The sequence below is a fragment of the Saccostrea cucullata genome, unplaced genomic scaffold, assembly GCF_032062105.1.
Source record: "Saccostrea cucullata isolate Sc308-1 unplaced genomic scaffold, CSIRO_AGI_Scuc_v1 ctg223, whole genome shotgun sequence".
NCBI lineage: Eukaryota > Metazoa > Mollusca > Bivalvia > Ostreida > Ostreidae > Saccostrea > Saccostrea cuccullata.
In genome coordinates, this window is record NW_026927113.1 from 174,174 (window position 1) to 201,932 (window position 27,759).

At 34.0% G+C, this 27,759-nt stretch overlaps 1 protein-coding gene and 1 long non-coding RNA gene across 2 annotated transcripts; both read left to right on the top strand.

Moving 5' to 3' along the window:
- The first annotated feature begins 1,764 nt into the window (after positions 1 to 1,764).
- Positions 1,765 to 22,105, top strand: LOC134273487 (uncharacterized). Its single transcript, XR_009993405.1, has 2 exons — positions 1,765 to 1,861; positions 21,884 to 22,105. It is a non-coding gene; the product is annotated as an uncharacterized LOC134273487 (long non-coding RNA).
- A 3,377-nt stretch (positions 22,106 to 25,482) lies between these two features.
- LOC134273491 (putative amine oxidase [copper-containing]) lies at positions 25,483 to 27,759 on the top strand. The gene is made up of 4 exons (XM_062755685.1): positions 25,483 to 25,514; positions 25,823 to 25,900; positions 26,039 to 27,322; positions 27,600 to 27,759. The coding sequence occupies exons 1-4, from the start codon at positions 25,483 to 25,485 to the stop codon at positions 27,757 to 27,759; spliced, it is 1,554 nt and encodes a 517-aa protein (XP_062611669.1).

Genomic DNA, 27,759 nt, shown 5'->3' on the forward strand with positions numbered 1-27,759 from the left:
TGTGGCATTTGCGCCCATCCATTCAACTGATGTGTCAAGTTTGTGCATCTGACTGTGTATGATATTTTGAAGACATTGGCTTTATATTTTATAATGTAAATACATAAACATCTTATTTCATTGTTCACGGTCAACCCGGAACAAACAAATGCTGCTTGAATTTGTGCTGCTTATTTTGTGCTTGTTACAATATTTGAATTTTTAAAAACTTTTTATAAGTAAAAAACTTGAATAAGCTTAAAGGTAAATGATAATAACTGTTTGCGGTAAACCTGGAACAGCCAAATCATTGATTTGCTTTGTATTGTATTGTTGCTTGAATATTGGGTCTGGCCCTGCTTGGCGACCCTTTGCTGCTTATATATTATACCACGACCAACAACGCCAAACAATAAATGTTTAAGTATAAATAATATTTTAATTCTTCTATATTTATAACAGCATCTATATAAATTTAATATAGATGCCTTTATCTTATAAGGAAATATTTTGCTCGAGTTCGGCGTACAAAGCCGGGTTCGGTATACTCATCCTTTTTTTACATGCGCTTCAAGCAGAAAGGTAGCAGACATTTTTAGCTCCTAAAATTTTCAAAAAATAATCACAGTCCTGATTACATTTTCTTAAAAACCCTTCCCAATAAAGACGTTGCTCTTTTAGCAGTTAAATAGGAACTGTGTTTTTTTTAATATTGGGTCTGCTCTACTTGGCGACCCTTTGCTGCTTATATATTATGCCACGACCAACAACGCCAAATAATAAATGTTAAAGTCTAAATATTTGTTTTTATTTCCTCTATATAGATAACTTACTTTAACTTCAGTGATTTTATTGATTTAAAAAATGGCTTTAAAACAGTAACAGGTCGAGACCACTACCTTATATGGAAGGCAACTTTCAACACGTGACGATATCTTCGTCACACCGTTCGCCAATCAAGTGAATGAGTCCGAAAGCATGACACTCTACTACATGTTTACGATTCAATGATGACAGTGGTTTTCATCGATTTCGGCATAACATTCACTTCGTCACCGGAAAAACCGTAAAGCTTCTTTGTCACTTTTTAAGTCCGAAATCGAAAGATTACTACATTACCAAGACATTGCTCCATGCTCACATTTAATATTGGAGTTGTTTTTATATCATTAATGGTTGCATCGAAAGTTCGAATAATGTGCAAACGCTTTGATGTTTGCATTTACATTAAAAACTTTTTGATAATATCTAGGGGTTTAATAATAATAGCGCACCGTGTACTGTTGTCTAAAATTATGTACACGTATATCACGTGAAAAAAAAAACTCAATGCTTTATCGACACGATAGCAACTACATGTACGTCTCTTCGAACAATGGTTTAGGTCGATGTATTATAAGTTGATATATAAGGCTTCATAAAGCTTAGCAAATTTTGTAAATGTGAGCATAGAAATAAAAGATTATACATCATTTTATATATTTCTTCCATTCTTCTCGAAAAGAATTGAAAAAAGTTTCCAAGTGACAATTCAAGTTGGCCTTCATATTCAACACAGCTGAGTACTTGTAGTAGCCCACAATGCATTGGGACTCATTCATCAGTGGGTAAAGTCAACAGATAGCTAATTTACATGCAAATTTATTCTGACGTCAGAAAATCTAGTGGTCTCGACCTGAGTAAATACGCTTCATTTTTCTATGATGCGGGAAAAATTGCGCAATGAAAACCCCAGTCTTAATAATATTAAAACACGCTGATTCATAGTGTATGAGAGCTATTATGCATTCACTCCACGTCAATGGTAATTTCTATCTGAAACCGAAATTACTTTATTGGATTTTTCTAAATTTCATATTTCTTTGAGAATTCAGCCCAGTAGGTGCGTATAATGTAAACTGAATTTTCCAAATTCACAAATGTAACTCATAATTTAATTAGTAGTTACCTATGAATATTTATCTTTCGCAAAATCAATTTAATTTATAATGAAAAGATTTTTAGCTCACATCGACGAAGTCGAGATGAGCTTATGCTATACCCCCGGCGTTGGCGTCGGCGTCGGTGTCGGCGTCGGCGTCCCAGGTTAAAGTTTTAGGAGCAAGTCCATTCCCAAGTTACTATAAGCCCTACCTGGACCAAACTTGCATGGATGATGCATCTAGGGATGTACACTACCAGACTTGCTTCTGATGCTGGATTTGACCTACATTTTCTAGATGAGTGACCAGGTTAAAGTTTTTTGAGCAGGTCCATTCCACAGGAACTATAAGCCCTATTTGGACCAAACTTGCATGGATGATGCTCTAGGGATGAACACTACCAGACTTGCTTAGGATGCTGGATCTGACCTATATTTTCCTTCCCAAGTAACTATAAGCCATATATGCCTGAACCAAACTTGCATTGATGATGTATCTAAGGATGGACACTACTAGGCTAGCTTCGGATGCTGGATCTGACCTACATTTTCATTTCAAAGTATCTATAAGCCCTTCTTGGACCAAACTTGCATGGATGATGCATCTAGGGATGGACACTACCAGACTTGCTTCGGATGCTGGATCTGACCTACTTTTTCATTCCCAAGTAACTATAAACCCTAGCTAAACCAAACTTGCATGGATGATGTATCTAGGGATGGACACTACCAGACTTGCTTCGGATGCTGGATCTTACCTACATATTCATTCCCAAGTAACTATAAGCCCTAGCTCAACCAAACTTGCATGGATAATGCATCTAAGGATGGACACTATCAGACTTGCTTCGGATGCTGGATCTGACCTATATTTTCCATACAAAAGACCAGGTTAAAGTTTTGGGAACAGATCACTCCCAATGAACTTGAAGTCCTTGATATCTGCAGTATTAACAGTTATGAATATTTGTTTACACTATTCATGTTTTTCACGCTACACGCATAGAAATGTGTATATGCCATGTAAGGGGTTAAACACAACTTGCAAGAATATTGTTGTTGGGATGAATACTAAATATTAAGAAAATATGATGTGAGATTTGCATTACTTAAACTGATAACATTCGTCGAGGTGAGCTTCGTAATCTTTGATTACCTATGTTTTGCTATTTTAATTATTCAACTCAATTCTTATCAATATATAATTAAATTTTGTTTTTATTCTAGTCTCTCATTAGTTGTTTACCAAAATGGAACGCAAATTATTTCTTAACTAGTGCTAATTGTAACGGAGACCGTTACAGATGTTCCCCAAACGCTCCCCAACTCCCTTTTGGTGCCATATTCCCTGGAGGCTTCATTAAATAGGACAAACTCTATGCATTTAAGACTTTAACAACGTTTACCCAGATGTGTACCAAGTTCATTCAAATTTAAGCATTGCACGCTTGCGCATGTGAATGCATGTGCGTAATGACCATATCATCTTGTCTACACAATCTATATATTCTGATATACTAAATATTAAAGTATTTAATCCAAAACTATTAAAAAATACGCTCATTTAAGTGTATTTGTTATTTTACTTTTTTCACGTGCACGCACGTGCATACATGAGCATGGTGACTATACCATCTTGTAGAAGTCCATTACATCTATCTATGTTTGAAATCCCACCCCGTTTGATTGTAAACCAAGGGAGTTATAGCTGTTTAAATTTTAAGCCAATCAGATTGCAGCGCATGTACACGCACGTGCATGCATGTGCATGGTGACCATACCTTCTTGTAGAAGTCCATTATATCTATCTATGATCCAAATCCCACCCCGTTTGGTTGTAAACCACGTGAGTTATAGCTATTTAAAGTTTCAGCCAATCAGCGCACGTGCATGCACGTGTTTTTATGATAATTGCTATATATTATGTTGTAGGATATCCTAATGCATGGCTATGTTCAAAATTTCAAAGGATTTTGTCAAAAAACAAGAAAGATATTGAGACTTTAGTTTCAGCCAATCAGAGCGAAGCGCACGTGCATGCGCGTGAGATCTTGCTATTTTGACCATGTCATCTTGTCTATATTACTAATGTATTCTTACATTATGAGTTTCCAAAAAATTCATCAAAAAATAGAAAAGTTACGGCAATATCCATTATATTGGTCATTTCACGTTTTGCACGTGCGCGCTCTTGCAAGCACGTGCGCGCAAAATGACCTTAATTCCGCAAATCTACATAACATGTCTACTGACCCTAAAAAGGTTTTACCTACATCGGACGTACAGTTTACAAGATCATTCCCGGACAAAAAAGTACCCAGGAAGAAGAAGAAGAAAAATAACTAGATGAGATCTCGTTGTGAACAACGAGTGGGTCTTCCGTTCGATTCTTGATGAGATGAGATAAGATTTTGATTGAGATTTTTTTACAATGATAATTTTCTTAAGAAAAACGATTGTGCTGCCGTGATGGTATTTTTTAAATATTGAACGTTAAACTGTCATAAATTCCAATTCTGACCCCTCTTGGCCCTTTATGTAAGGGACCAGCCCTTTTTTTCTTCAAATCATCTAAAAAATCTCATGCTTTTTAACACTTTTTGTTCAACAAGTGTTCAGAGATTGTTTTTCATTTTCGAGTTAAAAGCAGAAGAAATATTTAGGGGCCAACCCTTCAACTCCCTAATGGGGACGTTAAGCAAAAAATAAAAGGTTTCATATTGTTCAGAAAATGATTTTGAACATCTTTTGTTCAATATTACTTCTCAAAATATTTCTCACTTTCGAGATATGAAGTGTCAAAGATTTAGCATTCTGGCCCCTTGTGGTCCCTAATTATGTACCATACGACATAAAATCATAATATATAATTGTAAATTGTTGAGATAAACATCTTTGCTTAAGTAATGTATTACAAAACATTAACTGCTAAAGAGTTATCGATTGAAGACTTTTGGCCCCTCTTGGCCCTTAATTTGACTGTCCAGCCCCTTTTTCTTGATTTCGACTTAAAGCTCTTAGAATTTTGAACACTTTTTGTTCAACAATTATTCAGAGATTCTTTTTCGTTTTCGAGTTATTCGCAAAGGAAATATTTAGGGGCCAACCCTTCAACTCCCTAATGGGGACGTTTAGCAAAACATGAAAGGTTGCATAATGTTAAGAACTTGATTTTAAACATCTTTTGTTCAATATTGCTACTCAAAATATTTCTCACTTTCGAGATATAAATCGTCAAAGATTGAGCATTCTGGCCCCTTTTGGCCCCTAATCATGTACCATACGACTTAAAAATTTTAATATATAGTTGTAAATTGTTGAGAAAAACATCTTTGCTTCATTAATGTATTACAAAATATTAACTGATAAAGAGTTATCGATTAAAGACTTTTGGCCGCTCTTGGCCCCTAATTTGAGTGCCTAGCCCCTTTTTCTCGATTTCATCTTAAAACTCTCATGATTTCTAACACTTTTTTTTCAACAACTATTCAGAGATTCTTCTTCGTTTTCGAGTTATTTGCAAAAGAAATATTTATGGGCCAGCCCTTCAACTCCTTAATGGGGACCTTTAGCGAAAAATGAAAGGTTGCATATTGTTCAGAATTTAACTTTGAACATCTTTTGTTCAATATTACTTATCAAAATATTTCTCACTTTCGAGATATAAAGCGTCAAAGATTTAACATTCTGGCCCCTTGTAGCCCCTAATTATGTACCAGGTGACAATAAAATCTTGATATATAGTTGTAGATTGTTTAAATAAACATCTTTGCTTCAGTAATGTATTACAAAATATTAACTGATAAAGAGTTATCAATTAAAGATTTTTTGCCCCTCTTGGCCCTTAATTTGAGTGTCCAGCTCCTTTTTCTTGATATCATCTTAAAGTTCTTAGGATTTTGAACACTTTTTGTTCAACAACTATTCAGAGATTCTTTTTCGTTTTCGAGTTATTTGCAAAAGAAATAATTAGGGGCCAACCCTTCAACTCCTTAATGGGGACGTTAGCGAAAAATGAAAGACTGCATATTGTTTAGAACATTTTTTTGAACATCTTTTGTTCAATAAAACCTATCAAAATGTTTCTCACTTTCGAGATATAAAGCGTCAAAGATTGAGCATTCTGGCCCCTTGTTGCCCCTAATTATGAACCATACGACATAAAAATCATAATATATAGTTGTAAATGGTTGAGATAAACATTTTTGCTTCAGTAATGTATTACAAAATATAAACTGATAAAGAGTTATCGATTAAAGACTTTTGGCCCCTCTTGGCCCCTAATTTTAGTACCTAGCCCCTTTTTCTAGATTTTATCTTAAAGCTCTTATGATTTTGAACACTTTTTGTTCAACAACTGTTCAGAAATTCCTTTTTGTTTTCGAGTTATTTGCAAAATAAATATTTAGGGGCCAACCCTTCAACTCCTTAATGGGGACGTTTAGCGAAAAATGAAAGGTTGCATATTGTTTAGAACATGATTTTGAACACCTTTTGTTCAATATTACTTATCAATATATTTCTCACTTTCGAGATATAAAGCGTCAAAGATTTAACATTCTGGCCCCTTATGGCCCCTAATCATGAGCCATACGACATAAAAATCATATTATATAGTTGTAAATCATTGAGATAAACATCTTTGCTTCAGTAATGTATTACAAAATATTAACTCATAAAGAATTAGAGATAGAAGACTTTTGTCCCCCATTGGCCCCTAATTTGAGTGCCCAGCCCCTTTCTCTTGACTTCATCTTAAAGCTCTTAGGATTTTGAACACATTTTGTTCAACAACTCTTCAGAGATTCTTTTTCGTTTTCGAGTTATTTGCAAAAGAAATATTTAGGGGCCAACCCTTCAACTCCTTAATGGGGACGTTTTGCGAAAAATGAAAGGTTGCATATTGTTTAGAACATGATTTTGAACATCTTTTGTTCAATATTACTTATCAATATATTTCTCACTTTCGAGATATAAAGCGTCAAAGATTTAACATTCTGGCCCCTTATGGCCCCTAATTATGAGCCATACGACATAAAAATCATAATACATAGTTGTAAATCATTGAGATAAACATCTTTGCTTCAGTAATGTATTACAAAATATTAACTCATAAAGTATTAGAGATAGAAGACTTTTGTCCCCCATTGGCCCCTAATTTAAGTGCCCAGCCCCTTTTTCTTGATTTCATCTTAAAGCTCTTAGAAATTTGAACACTTCTTGTTCAACAACTCTTCAGAGATTCTTTTTCGTTTTCGAGTTATTTGCAAAAGAAATATTTAGGGGCCAACCCTTCAACTCCTTAATGGGGACGTTTTGCGAAAAATGAAAAATTGTATATTGTTCAAAACATGATTTTGAACATCTTTTGTTCAATATTACTTATCAAAATATTTCTCACTTTCGAGATATAAAGCGTCAAAGATTTAGCATTCTGGCCCCTTATGGCCCCTAATTATGAGCCATACGACATAAAAATCATAATATATAGTTGTAAATCATTGAGATAAACATCTTTGCTTCAGTAATGTATTACAAAATATTAACTCATAAAGAATTAGAGATAGAAGACTTTTGTCCCCCATTGGCCCCTAACTTGAGTGCCCAGCCCCTTTTTCTTGATTTCATTTTAAAGCTCTTAGAAATTTGAACATTTTTTGTTCAACAACTTTTCAGAGATTCTTTTTCGTTTTCGATTTATTTGCAAAAGAAATTTTTAGGGGCCAACCCCTCAACTCCTTAATGGGGACGTTTGGCGAAAAATGAAAAATTGTATATTGTTCAAAACATGATTTTGAACATCTTTTGTTCAATATTATTTATCAATATATTTCTCACTTTCGAGATATAAAGTGTCAAAGATTTAGCATTCTGGCCCCTTATGGCCCCTAATCATGAGCCATACGACATAAAAATCATAATATATCGTTGTAAATCATTGAGATAAACATCTTTGCTTCAGTAATGTATTACAAAATATTAACTCATAAAGAATTAGAGATAGAAGACTTTTGTCCCCCATTGGCCCCTAATTTGAGTGCCCAGCCCCTTTTTCTTGATTTCATCTTAAAGCTCTTAGGATTTTGAACACATTTTGTTCAGCAACTCTTTAGAGATTCTTTTTCGTTTTCGAGTTATTTGCAAAAGAAATATTTAGGGGCCAACCCTTCAACTCCTTAATGGGGACGTTTTGCGAAAAATGAATGATTGTATATTGTTTAGAACATGATTTTGAACATCTTTTGTTCAATATTACTTATCAAAATACTTCTCACTTTTGAGATAAAAAGAGTCAAAGATTTAGCATTCTGGCCCCTTGTGGCCCCTTATTATGAATCATACGACATAAAAATTGTAATATATAGTTGTTCATTATTGTGATAAACATTTTTGCTTCAGTAACGTATGACAAAATATTGACTTTAAAAGAGTTATTAAATAAAAACTGTTGGCCGCTTTCAGCCCTTAATTTGATGAGTCAGCACATTTTTCTTGATATCGTATCAAAGAACTTGATATTTTGCACAAATGTTGTACATTATGATCTAACAAAATAATTATATTTTAAAAGATATGATGCAAAATGACTCAAAAAATCACTTAAAAAACGTGTCCTAAATTTTGACCCCTACCGAGCTTCCATACTAGGCACTTCCGGAAAATATCCTGACCATGTTGCAACATGGCAACATGTCCTCTATCATCACTAAAATTTCAGTTTTTTAGCTTGAGCCGTTTTTGAGTTCCATCGCAGACAAGGAGGTCCTCTAAATTTCGATCAAAGGGCGATAACTTCCGACCGGAAGTGAATTTCAAAAATATAATTTGCCGGAATTAACTTCAGATGACAACGCATCGACTGTGAAAATTTGAAGCAAATCGAACGAACCGTCTGCGAGAAATCTTCTGCACAAATTTTGTAAGAAGAAAAAAGAATAAAAATAATAACTAGATACGATCTCGTTGCGAGCAACGAGTGGGTCTTCCGTCCGATTCTTGATAAGATGAGATAAGATTTTGATTGAGAATTTTATTCTAAAATAATGATAAAGATTGTGAAGAAGAACGATTTTGCCTCCATAATCTGTAAACAAACATTGAACATAAAGACTCAAAAAAACTTTTGGCCCTTCACGGCCCCTAATATTAGGGATCAGCCCTTTTTTTCTTCATATCATCTTTAACCTCTCAGGATTTTGAACACTTTTTGTTCAACAACTATTCAGAGATTCTCTTTCGTTTTCGAGTTATTTGAAAAAGAAATATTTAGGGGCCAACCCTTCAACTCCTTAATGGGGACATTTAGCGAAAAATGAAAGGTTGCATATTATTCAGAACATTATTTTGAACATCTTTTGTTCAATACTACTTATCAAAATACTTCCCAATTTTGAGATATAAAGCGTCAAAGATTTAGCATTTTGGCCCCTTATGGCCCCTTATTATGTAGCATACGACATTAAAATCATAATATATAGTTGTAGATTGTTAAGATAAACATTTTTGCTTCAGTAATGTTTAACAAAATATTGACTGCTAAAGAGTTATCGATTAAAGACTTTTGGCCCCTTTTGGCCCCTAATTTGAGTTCCCAGTCCCTTTTTCTTGATCTGATTTTAAAGCTCTTTGGATTTTGAACACTTTTTGTTCAACAACTATTCAGAGATTCTTTTTTGTTTTCAAGTTATTTACAAAAGAAATATTTAGGGGCCAACCCTTCAACTCCTTAAAGGGGACGTATAGCGAAAAACTAAAGGTTGCATATTGTTCAGAACATTATTTTGAACATCTTTTGTTCAATATTACTTATCAAAGTATTTTCCACTTTTAAGATATAAAACGTCAAAGATTTGGCATTCTGGCCCCTTATGGCCCCTTATTATGCACCATACGACATTCAAATCATAATATGTAGTTGTAGATTGTTGAGATAAACATTCTTGCTTCAGTTATGTATAACAAAATATTGACTGCTAAAGAGTTATCGATTAAAGACTTTTAGCCCCTCTCGGCCCTTAATTTGAGTGCCAAGCCCCTTTTTCTTGATCTCATCTTGAAGCTCTCAGGATTTTTAACCCTTTTTGTTCAACAACTATTCAGAGATTCTCTTTCGTTTTGGAGTTATTTGCAAAAGAAATATTTAGGGGCCAACCCTTCAACTCCTTAAAGGGGACGTATAGCGAAAAACTAAAGGTTGCATATTGTTCAGAACATCATTTTGAACATCTTTTGTTCAATATTACTTATCAAAATATTTCCCTCTTTTGAGATATAAAGCGTCAAAGATTTAGCATTCTGGCCCCTTATGGCCCCTTATTATGCACCATATGACACTCAAATTGTAATGTATAGTTGTAGATTATTGAGATAAACATTTTTGCTTCAGTAATTAATAACAAAATATTGACTGTTAAAGAGTTATCGAATAAATACTTTTGACCCCTCTCGGCCCCTAATGTGATGAGTCAGCACATTTTTCTTGATATCATATTAAAGATCTTGTCATTTTGCACAAATATTGCTCAGTATATTTTAACAAAATAATTATATTTTAAAAGATATGATGCAAAATGTCTCAAAAATTCAGTCATGATACGTGTCCTAGATTTTGACCCCTACCGAGCTTCCATACTAGGCATTTCCGGAAAATTTGAAAACCATTGTGCATCTTGACAACATGTCCTTTATCTTTGGTAAAAATTTCAGTGTTCTAGCATTAGCCGTTCTTGAGTTCTGGTGATGACAAGGAGGTCCTCTAAATTTTGATTAAAGGGCAATAACTTCCGACCGGAAGTGATTTTCGAAAAAATGAGAAAAACGGATCAGGTTTAGTTGACGACACACCTTTCCTGAAAATTTCAAGTTAATCGATCGAGCCATCTCCGAGAAATCTTCTGCACAAAAATTGTAAGAAGAAAAAGAATAATAATAATAATAATAATAACTAGATGAGATCTCGTTGCGAGCAACGAGTGGGTCTTCCGTCCAATTCTTGATGAGATGAGATAAGATTTTGATTGCGATTTTCATACTAAAATAATGATTTACCGAAATCTGTAAAAAGACATTGAACATTAGAGACTTTAAAAAATCGGCCTTTTGCCCCTAACGGCCCCTAATTTTAGGAATCGGCCCTCTTTTTTCATATCATCTTAAAGCTCTTAAGATTTTGAATATTTTGTGTTCAACAACTATTCAGAAATTCTTTTTCGTTTTTGAGATATTAGCAAAAGAAATATTTAAGGGGCAACCCTTCAACTCCCTAACGGGGACGTTAAGCAAAACATAAAAGGTTGCATATTGTTCAGAACATTATTTTGAACATCTTTTGTTCAATATTGCTTAACGAAATATTTCTCCCTTTCGAGATATAAAGCATCAAAGATTTAGTTTTCTGGCCCCTTGTGGCCCCTAATTATGTACCATGCGACATGAAAATCATAATATATAGTTGTAGATGGTTGAGATGAACATCTTTGTTTCAGTAATGTATTACAAAATATTAACTGATAAAGAGTTATCAATTGAAGACTTTTGTCCCCTCTTGGCCCCTAATTCGAGTGCCCAGCCCCTTTTTCGGGATCTCATCTTAAAGATCTTAAGATTTTAAACATTTTGTGTTCAACAATTGTTCAGAAATTCTTTTTCGTTTCTGAGATATGAGAAAAAGAAATATTTAGGGGCCAACCCTTCAACTCCTTAATGGGGACGTTTAGCAAAAAATGAAAGATTGCATATTGTTCAGAACATTATTTTGAACAACTTTTGTTCAATATTGCTTATCAAAATATTTCTCACTTTCGAGATATAAAGCATCAGAGATTTAGCATTCTGGCCCCTTGTGGCCCCTAATTATGTACCATACGACATAAAAACCATAATATATAGTTGTATATGGTTGAGATAAAGATCTTTGCTTCAGTAATGTATAACAAAATATTGACTTTAAAAGAGTTATTGAATAAAAACTGTTGGCCCCTTTCAGCCCTTAATTTGATGAGTCAGCACATTTTTCTTGATATCATATTTTAGATCTTGTTATTTTGCACAAATGTTGTTCAGTATGTTTTAACAAAATATTTATATTTTAAAAGATATGATACAAAATGTCTCAAAAAATCACTCATAAAACGTGTCCTAAATTTTGACCCCTACCGAGCTTCCATACTAGGCACTTCCGGAAAATATCCTGACCATGTTGCAACATGGCAACATGTCCTCTATCATCACTTAAAATTTCAGCTTTCTAGCTTGAGCCGTTTTTGAGTTCCATCACAGACAAGGAGGTCCTCCAAATTTTGATCAAAGGGCGATGACTCCCGACCGGAAGTGAATTTCCAAGAAATAATTTGCCGGAATTAACTTCAGATGACAACGCATCGACTGTGAAAATTTGAAGCAAATCGAATGAGCCATCTGCGAGAAATCGTCTGCACAAATTTTGTAAGAAGAAAAAAGAATAAAAATAATAATAATAATAATAATAATAATAATAATAAAGGTAAAAAAGAAACCGAAGAATAATAGAAGGGTCTTCCGCTGAAGACGGAAGACCCTAATAAAAGTGAAAAAGAAACAATAGAATAATAGAAGGGTCTTCCGTTGGAGACGGAAGACCCTAATAAAGGTAAAAAAGAAACCGAAGAATAATAGAAGGGTCTTCCGCTGAAGACGGAAGACCCTAATAAAGGTAAAAAAGAAACCGAAGAATAATAGAAGGGTCTTCCGCTGAAGACGGAAGACCCTAATAATAATAAAAGTGAAAAAGAAACCGAAGAATAATAGAAGGGTCTTCCGCTGAAGACGGAAGACCCTAACAAGAAGGTCTTCCGTTGGAGACGGAAGACCTTAACTAGATACGATCTCGTTGCGAGCAACGAGTGGGTCTTTCGTCCTATTCTTGATGAGATGAGATAAGATTTTGATTGAGATTTTCATTCTAAAATAATGATTTTCCATAATCTGTTAAAAGACATTTAACATTAAAGACTTTTTAAAAATCGGCTTTTGGCCCCTCACGGCCCCTAATTTTAGGAATCAGCCTTTTTTATTCATATCATCTTAAAGCTCTAACGATTTTGATCATTTTTTGTTCAACAACTATTCAGAGATTCTTTTTCGTTGTCGAGTTATTTGCATAAGAAATATTTAGGGGCCAACCCTTCAACTCCTTAATGGGGACGTTTAGCGAAAAATGAAAGGTTGCATATTGTTCAAAACATTCTTTTGAACATCTTTTGTTCAATATTATTTATCAAAATGTTTCCAACTTTTGAGATATAAAACGTCAAATATTTAGCATTTTGGCCCCTTATGGCCCCTAATTATGTAAAATACGACATTAAAATCATAATATATAGCTGTAGATTGTTGAGATATACAATTTTGCTTCAGTAATGTATAACAAAATATTGACTGATAAAGAGTTATCGATTGAAAACTTTTGGCCCCACTTGGCCCCTAATTTGAGTGCCCAGCCCCCTTTTCTTGATTTCCCCTTAAAGTTCTTAGGATATTGAACACTTTTTGTTCAACAACTATTCAGAGATTCTTTTTAGTTTTAGAGTTACTTGCAAAAGAAATATTTAGGGGCCAACCCTTCAACTCCTCAATGGGGTCCTTTAGCGTAAAATAAAATGTTGCATATTGTTCAGAACATGATTTTGAACATTTTTTGTTCAATATTACTTATCAAAATATTTCTCACTTTCGAGATAAAAAGCGTCAAACTTTTAGCATTCTGGCCCCTTGTGGCCCCTAATTATGTACAATACGACATAAAAATCATAATTTATAGTTTTAAACGGTTGAGATAAACATCTTTGCTTCATGCTTCATGCTTTGTTATGTATAACAAAATATTTACTGATAAAGAGTTATTGATTGAAGACTTTTGGCCCCTCTTGGCCCCTAATTTGAGTGGCCAGCCCCTTTTTCTTGATTTCCCCTTAAAGTTCTTAGGATATTGAACCTTTTATTTCAACAACTATTCAGGTATTCTATTTAGTTTTAGAGTTATTTGCAAAAGAAATATTTAGGGGCCAACCCTTCAACTCCTTAATGGGGTCGTTTAGCGTAAAATGAAAGGTTGCATATTGTTCAGAGCATTATTTTGAAAATCTTTTGTTCAATATTACTTATCAAAATATTTCTCACTTTCGAGATATAAAGTGTCAAACTTTAAGCATTCTGGCCCCTTGTGGCCCCTATTTATGTAACATATGACATAAATATTATAATGTAAAGTTGTAGATTTTCAAGATATACATTTTTGCTTCAGTAATGTATTACAACTCCTTAATGGGGTCCTTTAGCGTAAAATAAAAGGTTGCATATTGTTCAGAGCATTATTTTGAAAATCTTTTGTTCAATAATACTTATCAAAATATTTCACACTTTCGAGATATAAAGTGTCAAAGATTTAGCATTCTGGCCCCTTGTGGCCCCTATTTATGTAACATATGACATAAATAATATAATATATAGTTGTAGATTTTCAAGATATACATTTTTGCTTGAGTAATGTATAACGAAATATTGACTGTTAAAGAGCTATTCAATGAAGATTTTGGCCCCTCTCGGCCCCTAATGTAATGAGTCAGCACTTTTTTCTTGATAACATTTTAAAGATCTTGTCATTTTGCACAAATTTCATTAAGTATGTTTTAACAAAATCGTTATACTTTAAAAGATATGATACAAAATGTCTCGAAAATTCACTCTTGATTCGTGTCCTACATTTTGACCCCTACCGAGCTTCCATACTATACAATTTTGGAAATTTTTAAAACTATTCTGCAATTCACCAAAGTGTCGTCTATCATCGCTGAAAATTTCAGCTCTCTAGCCTATGCCGTGTTTGAGATTACTCAAGGACAAGAGACCCTCTAAAAATCACTGAAAGGGCGATAACTCCCGACCGGAAGTGATTTTTTCAAAATTGAGTCGGGGTACAAACTTCAGACAGAAACACATAATCTCTGAAAATTTGAACAAAATCGATCGAACCGTCTTCGAGAAATCTTCTGCAAAAAAATTGTAAAGAAAAAAAAGAATAACTAGATACGATCTCGTTGCGAGCAACGATTGGGTCTTCCGTCCGATTCTTGATAAGATGAGATAAGATTTTGATTGAGATTTTCATTCTAAAATAATGATTTTTCATAATCTGTAAAAAGACATAGAACATTAAAGACTTTTAAAAAATCGACTTTTGGCCCCTCACGGCCCCAAACATTAGGGATCAACCCTTTTTTCTTCATATCATCTAAAAGCTCTCATGATTTTAATGACTTTTTGTTCAACAACGAAAGATTCTTTTTCGTTTTTGAGTTATTCGCATAAGAAATATTTAGGGGCCAAGCCCTCAACTCCTTAATGGGGACGTTTAGCGAAAAATGAAAGGATTCATATTGTTCAGAACATGATTTTGAACATCATTTGTTTAGTATTACTTGTCAACAAATTTCTCATTTTCGAGATATAAGGCGTCGAAGATTTAGCATTCTGGCCCCTTTTTGGCCCCTAATTATGTAATATACGACATTAAAATCATAATATACAGTTGCAGATTGTTGAGATTAACACTTTTGCTTCAGTAATGTATAACAAAATATTGACTGTTTAAGAGTTATCGAAAAAAGACTTTTAGCCCCTTTTGGCCCCTAATTTGAGTGCCCAGCCCCTTTTTCTGGATTTCATCTTGAAGCTCTTAGGATTTTGAACACTTTTTGTTCAACAACTATTCAGAGATTCTTTTTTGTTTTTGAGTTATTCGCAAAAGAAATATTTAGGGGCCAACCCTTCAACTCCCTAATGGGGACGTTAAGCGAAAAATGAAAGGTTGCATATTGTTCAGAACATGATTTTGAACATCTTTTGTTCAATATTACTTATCAAAATAATTCTCACTTTCGAGATATAAAGCGTCAAAGTTTTGGCATTTTGGCCCCTTGTGGCCCCTAATTATGTAATATACGACATAAAAATCATAATATACAGTTGCAGATTGTTGAGATAAACATTTTTGCTTCAGTAATGTATAACAAAATATTGACCGTTTAAGAGTTATCGAAAAAAGACTTTTAGCCCCTTTTGGCCCCTTATTTGAGTGCCCAGACCCTTTTTCTGGATTTCATCTTGAAGCTCTTAGGATTTTGAACACTTTTTGTTCAACAACTATTCAGAGATTCTTTTTCGTTTTCGAGTTATTTGCAAAAGAGATATTTAGGGGCCAACCCTTTAACTCCCTAATGGGGACATTTAGCGAAAAGTGAAAGGTTGTATATTGTTTAGAACATGATTTTGAACATCTTTTCTTCAATATTACTAGCCAAAATATTTCTCACTTTCGAGATATAAAGCATCAAAGATTTAGCATTTTGGCCCCTTTTGGCCCCTAATCATGTAATATACGACATAAAAATCATAATATACAGTTGAAGACTGTTGAGATAAACATTTTTGCTTCAGTAATGTATAACAAAAAACTGATTGCTAAACAGTTATTGAATGAATACTTTTGGCCCCTTTTCCTCCTTAATGTGATGAGTCAGCACTTTATTCTTGGTATCATATTAAAGATCTTGGCATTCCTCACAAATATTGTTCAGTATGTCTTAACAAAATAATTATATTTTAAAAGATATGATACAAAATGTCTCCAAAATTCACTCATGATTCGTGTCCTAGATTTTGACCCCTACCGAGCTTCCATATTGGACCTTTCTGAAAAATTTTAAATCCATTGTGCAATTCAGCAATGTGTCGTCTATCATCTCTGAAAATTTCAACTCTGTAGCTAATGTCGTTTTTGAGTTAACTTAAGGACAAGGAGACCCTCTAAAAATCACTGAAAGGGCGATAACTTCCGACCGGAAGTGAATTTCCAAAAAATGAAAAAAACGTATAAGGTCTAGATAAAGATACATCATCTCTGAAATTTTCAAGTAAATCGGTCGAGCCATCTCTGAGAAATCTTCTGCACAAAAATTGTAAAGAAAAAGGAAGAAGAATAATAATAATAAAAGTGAAAAAAAACCAATAGAATAATAGAAGGGTCTTCCGTTGGAGACGGAAGACCCTAATAATAAAAGTGAAAAAGAAACAATAGAATAATAGAAGGGTCTTCCGTTGGAGACGGAAGACCCTAATAATAACTAGTGCTAATTGTAACGGGGGCCGTTACAGATGTTCCCCAAACGCTCCCCATCTCCCTTTTGGTGCCATATTCCCTGTAAGCTTCATTAAATAAGACAAACTTTATGCATTTGAGACTTTAACAACGTTTACCCAGAAGGGTACCAAGTTCATTCAAATTTAGCACTGCACGCGTGCGCATGTGAATGCATGTGCGTAATGACCATATCATCTTTTCTACACAATCTGTATACTTTAATATACTAAGTATTAAAGTATTTAATCCAAAAGTATTAAAGAATACGCTCATTCAAGTGTATTTTTGATTTTATTCATTTCACGTGCACGCACGTGCATACATGAGCATGGTGACATACCTTCTTGTAGAAGTCCATTACATCTATCTATGTTCTAAATCCCACTCCGTTTGGTTGAAAACCAAGGGAGTTATAGCTGATTAAAGTTTCAGCCAATCAGATTGCAGCATACGTTCACGCATGTGTATTGATGTGCATGGTGATCATACCTTCTTGTAGAAGTCCATTATATCTATCTATGTTCCAAATCTCATCCTGTTTAATTGAAAACTAAGGGAGTTATAGCTATTTAAAGTTTCGGCCAATCAGATTGCAGTGCATGTACACGCACGTGTATGGATGTGCATGGTGACCATACCTTCTTGTAGAAGTATATTATATCTATCTATGTTCCAAATCACATCCTGTTTGGTTGAAAACCAAGGGAGTTATAGCTATTTAAAGTTTCAGCCAATCAGATTGCAGCGCACGTGCATGCACGTGTTTTCATGATAATTTTTATATATCATTTTGTAGGATATCCTAATGCATGGCTATGTTCAAAATTTCAAAGGATTTCATCAAAAAACAAGAAAGATATTGAGACTTTAGTTTCAGCCAATCAGAGCGAAGCGCACGTGCATGCGCGTGAGATCTTGCTATTTTGACCATGTCTTATTGTCTATGCTACTAATATATCCGTATATTATCAGTTTCAAAGCATTTCATCAAAAATGTAAAAAGTTACGCTGATATCAATTAAATCGTCATTTTTCGTGTTGCACGTGCGCGCTCTTGCAAGCACGTGCGCGCAAAATGACCTTTGTTCGGCAAATCTACATAACATGTCTACTGACCCTAAAAACATTTTACCTTACTCGGATGTGTAGTTTACAAGATCACTCGAGGACAAAATTTTCCCAGGAATAATAATAATAATAACTAGATGAGATCTCGTTGCGAGCAACGAGTAGGTCTTCCGTTGAATTTCTCGATAAGATGACATGTGATTTTGACTGAGATATTCGTTAAAAGAGAATGACATTAAGTTTTCCTTCATTTATTTTTATATTTCTGATTTTATCACGATATTCTGAACATGTTTTGTTCAATATGGCTTATAAAAATACTCCCTCTTTTTGAGATATAAAGCATCAAAGATATAGCATTTTGGCCCCTTGCAACCACTTATTACGAAACATATGATCAAAACTTTATAATGTATTGTTGCAAATCATTAAGATGAATATCTTTGCTTCTCATAATGGATACTTTTAAAAAAACATTGATCATGAAAGAGTTGAAGATGAAATACTTTTGACCCTCTAAGTCCTTTATTTAAGGAGTCAGCCCTTTTTTCTTGATATTAAATGATAGGTCTTGTGATTTTGAAGATTTTTTGTTCAACACTTATTCAGAGATTTTTATTCGTTGTGGAGATATGCTAAATAAAAATATTTAAGGGTCACCCCTACAAGTCCTCAATGGGGCCGTTTTACAAAAATTCAAAGTATGCATATTGCTAAGAACATTATTCTTGCCATTTTTTGTTCAATATTGCTTATCAAAATATTCCCCCTTTTCGAGATATAAAGTATCAAAGATTTGACATTCTGGCCCCTTCTGACCCCTAATTACGTAACATATGATCAAAATTGTATAATATATTGTTGCAAATCTTTAAGATAAATACTTTTGCTTCAGTAATGTAAAACAGAATATTGATCATTAGAGAGTTATAAATAAAAGAATTTTGGCCCCTTTGAGCCCATAATTTGAGGGGTCAGCCCCATTTTCTTGATATCAAACGAAAGGACTTGTGATTTCAAAGACTTTTTGTTCTACAATTATTCAGAGATTTCTTTTCGTTTAGTAGATATGCTTAATATAAATATTTAGTGGCCACACCTACAAGTCCTTAATGGGGCCATTTTACAAAAATTCAAAGTATGCATATTGTTAAGATCATTATTATGACCATCTTTTGTTCAATATTGCTTATCAAAATTTTCCCCATTTTCGAGATATGAAGCGTCAAAGATTTAGCATTCGGGCCCCTTGTGACCTCTTATTACCTAACATATGACCGTAATAGTATAATATATTGTTTCAAATTGTTAATATGAACAACTTTGCTTCTGTAATGTATCACAAAATATTGATCATTAAAGAGTTTAAGATGAAAGACTTCTGGCCCTCTGAGCCCCTAATTTGAGGAGTCAGCCCCTTTTTCTTGATATCAATCGAAAGGTCTTGTGATTTCAAAGACTTTTTGTTCTACAACTATTCAGAGATTTCTTTTCGTTAAGAAGATATGCTTAATATGAATATTTAGGGGCCACACCGACAAGTCCTTAATGGGGCCATTTTACAAAAATTCAAAGTATGCATATTGTTAAGATCATTATTTTGACCATCTTTTGTTCAATATTGCTTATCAAAATTTTCCCCATTTTCAAGATTTGAAGCGTCAAAGATTTAGCATTCTGGCCCCTTGTGACCCCTAATTACGTAACATATGACCAAAATAGTATAATATATTGTTGCAAATTGTTAATATGAACAACTTTGCTTCTGTAATGTATCACAAAATATTGATCATTCAAGAGTTAAAGATGAAAGACTTCTGGCCCATCTGAGCCCCTAATTTGAGGAGTCAGCCCCTTTTTCTTGATATCAAACGAAAGGTCTTGTGATTTTAAAGACTTTTTGTTCTACAACTATTCAGAGATTTCTTTTCGTTTAGAAGATATGCTTAATATAAATATTTAGGGGCCACCCCGACAAGTCCTTTATGGGGCCATTTTACAAAAATTCAAAGTATGCATATTGTTTAGATCATTATTCTGACCATCTTTTGTTCAATATTGCTTATCAAAATTTTCCCTCTTTTTTGAGATATGAAGCGTCAAAGATTTAGCATTCTGGCCCCTCGTGACCCCTAATTACGTAATATATTACCACAATATTGTAATATTTTGTTGCATATCGTTAATATGAACAACTTTGCTTTTGTAATGTATCACAAAATATTGATCATTAAAGAGTTAAAGATGAAAGACTTCTGGCCCCTCTGAGCCCCTAATTTGAGGAGTCAGCCCGATTTTCTTGACATCAAACGAAAGGTCTTGTGATTTTAAAGACTTTTTGTTCTACAACTATTCAGAAATTTCTTTTTGTTTAGAAGATATGCTTAATATAAATATTTAGGGGCCACCCCGACAAGTCCTTAATGGGGCCATTTTACAAAAAATCAAAGTATGCATATTGTTTAAATCATTATTCTGACCATCTTTTGTTCAATATTGCTTATCAAAATTTTCCCCCTTTTCGAGATATGAAGCGTCAAAGATTTAGAATTTTGGCCCCTTGTGACCCCTAATTACGTAACATATGACCGAAATTTTATAATATATTGTTGCAAATTGTTAATATGAACATCTTTGCTTCTGTAATGTATCACAAAATATTGATCATGAAAGAGTTAAAGATGAAAGACTTCTGGCCCCTCTGAGCCCCTAATTTGAGGAGTCAGCCCCATTTTCTTCATATCATGTAATAGTTCTTGTAATTCTGCACAACTTTCGTTCAATATGTCTTAACAAATTATAAAGAGATAAGAAGATATGAAACAAAAGGTGTCAAATTTTGTGAGATGTTTCTGATATATTTTTTCGGGCCCTACCGAGCTTCGGCGCCTTTTGCGCTAGAAAGATTTGGACACCAGCCCGCAACTCTACAATTCTTCCTTTACTTTCACTGAAAATCCGTTGGAAACGGAAGACCTTAATAATAAGAAACAGAGTAAAAACAATATGTTCCCCAACTTCGTTTGGGGAACATAATAAGAAACAGAGTAAAAACAATATGTTCCCCAACTTCGTTTGGGGAACATAATAACCGGGTTTTGTATGGGGACCCCCCCCCCCACCCCCCTTGACAACCAGCTGAATCATATGTATCCATACAATCCCCATTTCCAGTCCTTGGAATTCATGGGAAATTCCAGATTTAATAAATGTACCTTTAACTTCAAACAGTAGCTCGATCTTACTTGTGTACACAAACATCATGGATGCTAGATCTGTATATCAGTTATTACCTCCCCTTGTTTCATATCACTTCCGTTACTAGGGATGTATTACTGAGTGGCAAATTTGAACTCATAAAAAGCAACTCTTTTACACCCACAGTTGTTTAATTATTTTATAATTAAATTATTGACTCTAATTCTTGGCCAAATTATTTGATGATAACCTGGTTTGCTTTGCGGATTATAAAGCGTAAACTGACCCAAACCAGGTTATCATCGAATAATTTGGACAAGAATTAGAGTCATTCCTTAAATAGAATATTTTAAAAAATGAGAAAAAAACATCTTAACTAGGACTCTAAATTTTAAACTGAATAGAATACAAAACAATTAGATCATGACCTCTATAATAATAGTAGGTGATTTTAATATTTTTTTTTAATTTAAACCTAGCTTTTTTTTTTTATTTAAGACTTTGGTTTTACTGTGTTTAATTATACGTTTTTCTTTCTGTAGATCATCAGATAGATTATGAGTGATTCGGAGGAAACAGTAGTTTATCATCATACTTCCAGATCTGGAGCAAGAAATATAATCAAAGATCAAAAGATTAAAAAATCAGAAAAAACTTCAACTACGGATGATGCTGCATTCGGTACCGGAACTTACGTAACAAAGATGGGGCCAGAACATTCAAGAGATGCGATTGCGAAGAATAATTATGATGGCATGACAAAATACTGGGAAGGTCACAGGGACCAAGGGAAAACGGATGTTGTGTTTGAAATGAAACATCCCAAGACAGACCTTGTTCCATGTAAGGCTAAAGGCCGTTCAGTCTTGAAAACATCTGATGATATACATCTGACGAACGAAACCAAAATCCACATCCGCGATATAGACGATCCGTCAAAATATAAAACCTATCAAATGCCTTCTCAGAAATAATCCTATGAAAACTAAACATATTTCTATATTTACTCAAAAGAACAAATGTATAAACCTTTGTCATCAACACTATTCCTTGAAGAAATTTAGAATGAAAATGTTAACAGGATTAAACTTTCAAATATATTTTTTATTTAATCAACAAGTGCTTGAAATAAAAGAATTTTTTCTGTAGTTATATTTTTTTTTAACAAAAATGTAAGCAATAAATTATACTTTATAATTCTTTTTTATTTTTTTTTTTATATTTTATGTGGAGGGCAGTTATTAATGAAATAATTAGACAAACTGTAAGAAAAATGAAGACGTACGGAAGCTAAAAATGCGAACCGAAAATAAATATTAATCAAGGAAAAACGAAATTTTTTCACAAAGAAAACAAGATAATTGAAATAAGAAAAAATTATTTAATGAGGAAAACAAAATTATTAAGTAATAAAAAAAGAAATAATCGAATGAAGTTCACTCTTCCTGTATTTAATCTATATGTATCATTTCTCCGAATGATACATATACGAGGGTTGTCCCGTAAAATCGTGGACAAGTTGTTTAGTGTAAAAAATAAACATCACTGCGTTCTGAAATTTTCACTATTATTTAGTACATATTTTAGTAATATACACAGCAAATTTCAGATAAATATATGCATACATAAACAAATTATGTGATTTTATGCCATGTATTGTATCACTTTACGGCGCATGGATTATAACGTCAAAGTGTCTAAAACAGCGTCACGTTTTATCTTTGGTGAAAATGAAGTTGGATGAGTCCGACTTAAATTTAGGAATTTCATTGATACACAATCTTTAGTCTCCATAAACAGTCAAAGAACCAGTTGGCACCCTCATGCGATCTTCTGAAGATTTATCAGTAAGTTACGGACAATATTCCCACCATCATTCAACTAATAGAAAATCTCATATCGGCGGTCTACTGTGACTGCGTCTTTTGCTATTACATTAGGAGTTTGTCCGTGTGTTTTGTACTCCCCAGGGACTCGATCAAAAAAGACTTCGCTAAGAAAACACCTATTTCATTTGTATACTTAACATATGGTGATATTTTTATAATCTTTTTTCTTCAATGGTCATTTCAAGTCTCTAAAGGTGTCATTTCAACATCGAATTAAAACGGAACTACTCTCCGGTGCGCCGTAACGTCATAAAACGTCGCCATTTTTCGTGTGTTGTGTTTACCACTTTCCCATTTCGAATGCTCGAGAAACTGCCAAGAAATAACCAAATGCCTTCAAATTTTTACAAAGACTCCAAAATTGATTGTGGAATTGAATTAGGATAATTTTAATCCAAATCTTATGTATTGAAAACTTTTATTTTGAATTCAAACTTGTGTATTCTTTAATAAAATCTTGGTTTTTTTGTCCGTGCGCCGTAGGACAATACCCCATGCACATTCAAGCATAATAAAATCTTTATTTTTGCCTATATTTTATCAAAAAAATTATCATGCACTTAAATATGATAAATAAACATTTACTGAAATTTTCAGCTTAGTGCGCCCATTACTTTTCGAGAAAAACGCTTTGTCCACGATTTTACGGGACAACCCTCGTAGATTAATCATAGGAAGAGTTAACTCCCCTCTCCCTCACGTACTATAAAAATAGAAATTAAACCAATATTAAAATAATACATGAAAAATATTGTATCATTTCTCCGAATGACCACCGTGGGGATCCGGGTAAGAATAGGTCCTCGGTACCCCCTTGCTTGTCGTAAAAGGCGACTACATGGGGCAGTCCTTCGGATGAGACCGTATAAACCGAGGCCCTGTGTCACAGCAGGTGTGGCACGATAAAGATCCCTCCCTGCTCAAAGGCCGCAAGTGTCGAGCATAGGCCTAAATTTGCAGCCCTTCACCGGTAATGGTGACGTCTCTATATCAGTGAAATATTCTGGAGAGGGTCGTTAAACAATATACAATCAATCAGTCATTTCTCCGAATGTCATAAAAATATTTTGTAATATAATTTATTAGAAATTAATTTGCACTTCTTATTTATTTCTTCTATTTTTTTTCTTATGCACCTGGATAGATAGATCCTGGTGGGATATTGTTTTTTTCTTGTCTGTCTGCTTGTTTGTTTATCTGTTTAATTTTCGCAATAACTCTTGAACCGTGAGAGATGGAAACTTCATTGTTAGTTTGCATACTCCACTAATTAAGGACTTTCAAATGACACCATTGACATAATTAACCTTGTGACCTTGACTGTGACTTTTTGCTGAAAAGAACTTTTTCGAACTTTCGCCCTACTTTTTGAACCATAAGTAATAGAGAATTTGTATACAGAACGCTTACTCCACTAATTAAGTTCTTTCAAATAGCACCAAGATCAATGACTTTATGTCCTTGACTGTGACCTGTATGGTAAACATACATAGCTTTTTTTAACTTTGTTGCCGCGGGACGCATATTGTTTCACAAACACATCTTATTTCCTTAATTTGCTATTTTTAAACTTGCATTTCAATCATATTACAGAGAGAAGGAAATTAACAAAATGTTTTATCAGAAAATAGATTTATATTTCGAATATTCATATGTCAACATCGCATCGTCTTATATTTTAAGCTTAATACGTACATTCACAATAAAATTTAGCATTTGGTTTAAAAGATACTTAATGTTCTCCACATATTTCCTTATAAACTTAAACATTTTCCTAGAAAAAAAATAAAAACAATTTTTTAACTATAATTTTGTTTAATTTTTAAATATTTCTACATAAAAAAGAAAAAAAAATATGTTTGTTTATTTATTTATTTATATTTTATTTCCGCGATCACACTCTCTCCTTTGTTTACGATGAAGAAAATCACTCCGGTGGTAAATGGGTCTCTTTTATTTTTTAAGGTATAAAAAATGTAATAGATGGTAATGGATCAAAAAATGGTGTAATGAATTAATAATATCTTTCAGAAAAACAATAACACATCTATCCACTTTGAATTCTTACACTGCATTCAGATGTGCAATACAACAAAATAGTTCTTAAAAGGCATCCTCGTCTGTCGTCTTTTAATATAATATTTTTATAGCAAAGATCAAAGTTGATATGGAATTTAGTAAATCAAATTGTGTTGATGACATTTGATTATATTTAATTCTTTTTATATTCACATTTGCCACCGATGATAAAAATGGCGATACTGGATGCCCAACCTGTCGCCTTGTGACTTGAAGTGGCTCAATTGATCTCCACGAACTCCAACATCGTGTTTCGTGTTTGCACAGAGAAGACTAAACCTGACAATGCAGAGTGAGGCCACTTTGTCGTCTAACTACATTTTCTCAATGGAATTAATTCCTCCTAAAAAGAAGAACATACAGTGGGGACGCCAAAAGAAATTAGTAAGAAAAGCCTTGGTCACGGTATTATTTAAGTGATAAAGAGAATCCAGTAGTTGCAGAGTATTGCGTAAGACTTAGTCCTAGACCACGCTTTTGTGGAAGACCAAGATTTATCCCATTTTATTTCAGACCATTCACAAATCCAGAAACGACAGCAGCTATTGAAGTTCTCATAGAGGAGACTGACAGACTAGCAGGATATATTTTGTGAGAGAGCTTCGAAGGGTTTTTAGTCAATTGTGGGTACAGATGCCTCGGGTTTGAGACCGTAGTACCATACTCTGCCATTGCTTCTGGGAATCTCAATCAAAATTTTCGAGGTTTTTGGTTTCCGTTTCTTCAAAGAAGACGTCCAAGTACCCTAAACCCTGTTGATTTTGTTGTACTTGTTACAGTTAATGGAACAGTTACCCCACAAACTTCACATGTTTGGTACAATGGTCAACTCTTTGACTCGCTTCAATCATTAAGAGATGCTTGGTTAAAAGGAGACGTAGAGAAACTTCACGTGCCACTTCCGTCTCATCCTCTTCCTTGTAAAGCTTTTCAGAAGTATCCACAAAGGCCTCCACCTCAAGTGGAACCGGATGGAAAACGTTACTCCATCAAAGGACAGTCAGTTCACTACATGAACTGGGATTTTCAGTTTGGAGTATCCCCTACTCATGGTCCTCAGTTGTATCAAATTAAATTTGAAAAAGAACTGATCGTTTATCAGTTAGATTTATCAGAGATGACTGTTTTTTATTCATCTTCTGAACCTATAGGTAGATTTGCTAACTTCTTCGATAGTGTCGTTTTGATTGGAAACAACATTCAGACATTGGTTCCAGGCGTTGATTGTCCAAGTCATGCAACTTTTGCTGATTCAAGATTTATGTCCGAAACGTCAGACATGCCAGTTGTGAAAGAAAACTCAATATGCGTCTTTGAACAGAATACTGGAACGCCACTACGACGACATTTTGTAGCAGACCACTCTCGGTCTGGCTATTACGAAGGTGCACCTAATACTGTACTTGTTCTTCGAATGATTTTTACTCTTGTCAATTATGACTATATCTATGACTTTATGTTCTACCATAATGGAGCTATAAAAACAAAAGTAACGAAATCAGGGATTGATTTGCCGTCGTATGTCCAAGGCACTTGTATGTATGGTTTCCAAATAAACAGACAATCAACCGGCCTCCTTCATCAGCATATGTTTATTTGTAAGATAGATATTAACATCGGGGGAACAAAAAAAAGTTACTCTACTTATGACATACGAGAGGAAAGCGTTCCTAACAAATTTCCAGCATCGCCGGAGATCTGGTACCAAGCTAAAATTGTAAAAGTCAATTACACTACAGAGAGAGAAGCAGCATATAGGTACAATTTCAACAAACCAAAATACCATGTTTTCTACAATAAAGAAAAGAGAGATAGGTTTGGGAATCCTAGGGCCTATTGGCTAATCCCGGAGGGAATTGCCAAAAGTGTCTTCAAAGAAGGAGAAGGGAACGAGCCCGGTGCATCCTGGATGAGATATCAATTGGCGGTCACAAAGAGGAAAGAAAATGAACAATACAGCAGCTCTAAATACGGTACATTCGACGGAGAAGACAGGACAATTAATTTTGAAAAGTTTATTGGAGACGAATCAATCTAACAAGAGGTAAATTGTACTAGTCTTGTATTCTTTATAAAACTGTTATAAATTTATTAGAAGTGTGTTTTTCCAAACATTTAAAAATTGCTTTCTATCGCTAAAGTTAAGTTTACTTTAAAGAACCTGGTTGCGTGGGTTACCCTTGAGATTCATCACATACCACATACATCAGAGGTACCAATTTTGCAAACCATTGGTGGTGACGCCAGTTTTTTTTCTACTGCCTTTCAACTATTTTCCTAAAAACCCAAGTTTGGGAATTCGAGACGGTGTAGAGATATTTTATGATGACCCAAACGGTCCATTAAAGATAGAGTCTAACAGGAAAGAGGTTGACTGTGTACCAAAGAGAACTTACACCGTGGAGGATTTGGCAGAAGACCCAGAAGAGTTTCTGCCTCGACCTAATTAG